The sequence below is a fragment of the Penaeus monodon genome, chromosome 18, assembly GCF_015228065.2.
Source record: "Penaeus monodon isolate SGIC_2016 chromosome 18, NSTDA_Pmon_1, whole genome shotgun sequence".
In the NCBI taxonomy this organism is placed as follows: Eukaryota; Metazoa; Arthropoda; class Malacostraca; order Decapoda; family Penaeidae; genus Penaeus; species Penaeus monodon.
The window spans coordinates 29,930,892-29,935,891 of NC_051403.1; the positions used below are offsets into that span (position 1 = coordinate 29,930,892).

Sequence of the window (5,000 nt, forward strand, 5' to 3'; positions counted from 1 at the left end):
CCAATGGCTTATCCCCATCCTCCTCACACTGAGGTCCTTGGGCATGAACTTCTTCAGCTGGGCTGTACCTACCACATCAGTCCTACATGACTAACTATGAAGGCTTGGCAATGTATACCAGTTATCTCCAAATAACTGATACCCCATCCCAGGGAAGCCTCTATCAAGTGCAGCATGGTTTTCGTGGAGGGGGCATGTCGCCATATTTCTGCCCGGTGTATACCTTTAAGCAAGAGATGTACCCTGCATCCAGGCTAGTACTGGCACAAAGCTTGTAGACCTTCAACTCTTACCTTGCCTTCTTGGTTGGGTTGTAGGTCTTGAAGCGTAGCCGCCCACAGAACTTCCACAATGAATCCATGGCGATGTCCTGCACTAACGTTAACAGAAATGAGTTGTTGAGGGAGTCCACGACTCGTTGGAGCTTCCACATCCTGTTGTCTGGGAGTGGAGCTCTTTCCTCCAAATGGGCCAAATGGAGGTGAGTCATCAACTGGTTGAACTGATCCCTCAGCGATGAGTTTGTGATGCAGGATGCCGTTGGTTGACCAGTAATTGCAGTAATTGGGAGGTTTCAACATCCCCATTACCACGCGGATTCCAAGATATACCATGATCTCCTGCCTGGGTGTGGGCATCCACTTCCTCATGTGAGGGGAGGCTGTAGGAGGGTGGGTGACTACATACCTGTAGGAGTGGAAAAAAAAGTAATATATTCTGATTACTCAGTGCAAGAGATATTTACTCAATATGGATAAAAATGGAAAGAACCCAAAAGCAATAACGAAACTTACCATTTGGTCTCTTATACAATGTGATCAAGGAGATCTTCAGTGAAAAAACAGCAGATCTCTAATAGTGTGTTTAACACATACCAGCGTCACCTTGAGATCAGGAACGCCTCGAAATCCATGTCGTTTGGAGACCCTTTAGCGTCACCAAACAAACTTCTTGCTCTTTGGAGCATTCCTTTGTTACATCTTTTCTGCCATGCTGGAGAGAGGCTTGTCACTGTCGAGAGTATTGTCCACCTGAGACATAGTCCAGTTCCTCGTTTAAACTGGACATGTTTGCACTAGGGGTCAACGATGTTCTCCGTCCTACTGGGAGCCATTCATCCCCACTCTCCTCAGAGCAGAGGTCAAAAAAAGTGGAAGAACTGGTAGAAGACAAAGATCGGCACGAAATATGTCGCCAAAGCACCTTAGCAGGAGGCGCTGATGAGGTCGATGGTTGGGGGTTATCGACCTCAAAGGAGGAGGAGGAGGAGGAGGAGCGTCTGTGAATGCTTAAGAAGTGTTGCATTGCGAGAGTGAGTAATGAATGAGATGCAAGCACCCCAATATATATGGGAAAATTACGCACTTTGACCTGGCAGGAAATGTGGAAACAACAGTAGCCAGTGAGATCAAAGCAGCCTGGGTCACATGTCACATAATGTGACCAATCACTTCATTCCATACGTAATGTCATGTACTACTATGTGGAAGTAAGATAGAGGCTGTAAAGTGAGATCACTTCCTCTGTGTGAGTGTCTGTGTGTGAACGTGTGTATGTGTGCATATGTACATATGTTCATGTGTGGGTGTGGGTGTGTGCACACGACATCATGAAGATGAGGAAGTAACGTCATGAAGATGAAGTGACATCACGAAGATGAAGTGACGTCATGAAGATGAGGAAGTGATGTCATTACAGTCACCATCTTTACTTTCAAAAGACACACACACACATACACATACACATACACATACACATACACATACACATACACACACACACACACACACACACACACACACACACATACACACACACACACATACACACACACATACACACACACATACACACACACATACACACACACATACACACACAGACACAAACACACACACACACACACACACATACACACACACACACACCACACACACACACACACACCCCCACACACACACACACACACACACACACACACACACACACACACACACACCACACACACACACACACACACACACACACACACACACACACATACATACATACATACATACATACATACATACATACACACACACACATACACACACACACTCACACTCAAACACACACAAAACTACCTCTCAGTCTCTCTATCTACCTCTGCCTCTGATGACGTGACATCATGAAGATGAGGAAGTGATGTCATTACAGTCACCATCTTTACTTTCAAAAGACACACACACACATACACACATACACATACACATACGCATACACATACGCATGCACACACACATGCACACACACATGCACACATACACACACACACACACACACACACACACACACACACACACACACAACACATACACATACACATACACATACACATACACATACACATACACACACACACATACACACTCAAACACACTCAAACTACCTCTCAGTCTTTCTATCTACCTCTGCCTAACTCTGCCTGCCTGCCTGGGTCCTTGTCTATCTATCTATCTATCTGTCTCTGTTTCCCTTCCTCCCTCCCAAGTTGTACCTTTATTTTTCATTTTCATTATTATTTTCCTCTCTCTCTCTCTCTCTCTCTCTCTCTCTCTCTCTCTCTCTCTCTCTCTCTCTCTCTCTCTCTCTCTCTCTCTCTCTCTCTCTCTCTCTCTCTCTCTCTCTCTCTCTCTCTCTCTCCTTCCTTCCTCATAACTCTCCTACTTCCTTCATCCTTCAATGACTTCAAATTTCAGATAAGTTGAAGTAGTAACTTCTCATCTTCTTTATATGACCTCATGATGTAACTAGTGGTTACATGTGCAAAACAATAATAGTCGTAGAAATAATCTTGGAATTATCCAGGTAGACATAACAGGTGTCACTGAGGTCCTTTATAATATGTCTTATGGGCAAGACACCTGGCAAAAGGCCGGGAACAACAGTATCACACATATGAGATGACTGGGCGTTAGTGGATTAACTGACCATTTTTCATGTTCTAAGAATATCATGCTGATTTTATAATTTATGTTATAACCTAGTGTAATTATAAGTTACTGAGTAGCATCTTGTTTTCTGTGCAACTGCTTACCGCTTTGGATATCTGACAGGTGGAGCTACATTCTACTTTGCCTGTGAAACTGCAGAAGAACGCAGCCGCTGGATGAGCCAAATGGGGCTCTCGGCCATTTCCTCTGGGTCTCAAGGCCGCCATCAACACCATACTCACCAGCAGAATGGTATGTTTTTTGCAGCATGGGTTTGTGAGCTGTTTCTAGGGGAGTCCAGACCAATTTATTTGAGGTTAAGAGAGTCGCACACAATCATGCATTGTAGTTCAGGGATTAGGATAAGGACTATCTGATAAGAATGGTATTTAGGGATTACTGAGGTAAGGCTTGATGCAGTAATTAGTGTTGTTGAATGGTTTAGTCATGCAACTTCAGTATCAGTATTGATTCACAATTTTTCAGTTAACTTGATGACATGATAATATATTTTGATGCTAGTTTAAAGTTTGTTTTTTGTGTAGGGAAAGTATACATTTTTTATTATTTTATTGTTGTGTTCAGTTACATAGGAAATTTGATAAATGTAGCACACATATATTTTGTAAGTATAATTTTGAAGAATGGATTGAAAAAGAAAGGGTTACGCTCAAATTGCATATTGCTCATACAGAAGGACAATTTTTTCACATCTATAATTTATTATGCATGCCCCATCTCCCTTTGCATTGCAGCAGGTGATGATGTATACTATAGTGAGACCGATGAAGAAATGGAAGAGCGAGCTTCCCCTTCACGACGGTCCCCACAGTCACCACAGTCGAGGTAAATCTCAGCGTCGTCACTGGTGCAGATTAATCTGACCTCTTGCTGTGCTTCTCTCTTTCCCTTTCCCTATTGTTCCAGTTGTACTAACTTTCTAAAGATACTTGATGAAAGCAATGAAAATCCGAGGGATACGGTAGAAAGAGGCAGTTATTGTTTCTTTGATTAACATTGTGGATGCAGTTTGTGATTCGTATGTTATTTTGGTTTGCATATAGTGACTGGAGTGTGGGATTAACAGATTTGATATTTGGTAGATCTAAAGAGTACTAGGTCTTAGAGAGGATTTTTTTTTTCACCTTATTGACTGAAAAACTTGCATTATGTTTGCCTTATTATAGTCATCATATGTAGAAATTAATTTCTGTGATATCCTAACTGTGTTAGTCTTTTCTAACTTGTGATGCTGTTACAAAGACAGAAATTTTGAACCGTATATATTTGTTAATATATATATATATATATATATATATATATATATATATATATATATATATATATATATATATATATATATATATATATATATATATATTTTTATATATATACATATATATATAAAATCTATATATAAAATCTATATTCTATATCTATATATATCTTTATGTATAAAAATGAATGTAATATCAGGAAATTTTATCCAGACTTTGCATGTGTAGAGCAGGTGTATTAGTTAAGTGAACTCAGATTTCCTGACTTTTGACGCCTTAATGCACATATGCACTCCCTTGTGATACTGTTTGTAAATATTATGAAAAGTAAATATCTTCTCTATCAGAATGTCTTACATCTATGCTACTAAAAAAAACTATAAAAAGAAGTTTTACTGAGCAATTTTATCCTTCAAATGCAAAGATATGTGGATTTTTTTTATATGTATGAAGCAGACAGGATGATTAAGTGAGAGAAAGATGCTGACACACAGATTAAGGTAAGGTCCTGTGTGGCTTCAGTATCCAGCATTGATGGAGGTGCTTGCTGCACACACCAGAATTCAATATTGCACTTGTGCACCTGTGTGATGTGTGGCCTCTTGTCACCATTGTTCCCACTCATGCCTCTTTCTTGCTCTTACTCAACCTCATCCAACCTCACTGACCTCACCTCTGCTGCACTAACACACCACATGCTCATTATCTTCAGGAATTTGCTTAGTGCACTACATGGTGAGGGAATTTG

At 40.6% G+C, this 5,000-nt stretch overlaps 1 protein-coding gene and 1 long non-coding RNA gene across 2 annotated transcripts in view; one reads left to right on the forward strand and one right to left on the reverse strand.

Annotated features, from left to right (window-relative positions):
* LOC119584419 overlaps positions 1–3,383 on the reverse strand; it is a 7,007-nt gene extending 3,624 nt beyond the window's left edge. The window contains exon 1 of the long non-coding RNA XR_005229809.1: positions 3,218–3,383. This is a non-coding gene — a long non-coding RNA (uncharacterized LOC119584419). The remainder of the gene's footprint in view (positions 1–3,217) is intronic.
* Positions 1–5,000, forward strand: part of LOC119584418 — a 34,969-nt gene that overhangs the window by 12,276 nt on the left and 17,693 nt on the right. Inside the window, 2 exon segments of the mRNA XM_037933007.1 lie at positions 3,099–3,227; positions 3,731–3,821. Coding sequence (XP_037788935.1) covers positions 3,099–3,227; positions 3,731–3,821 — 220 coding nt within the window.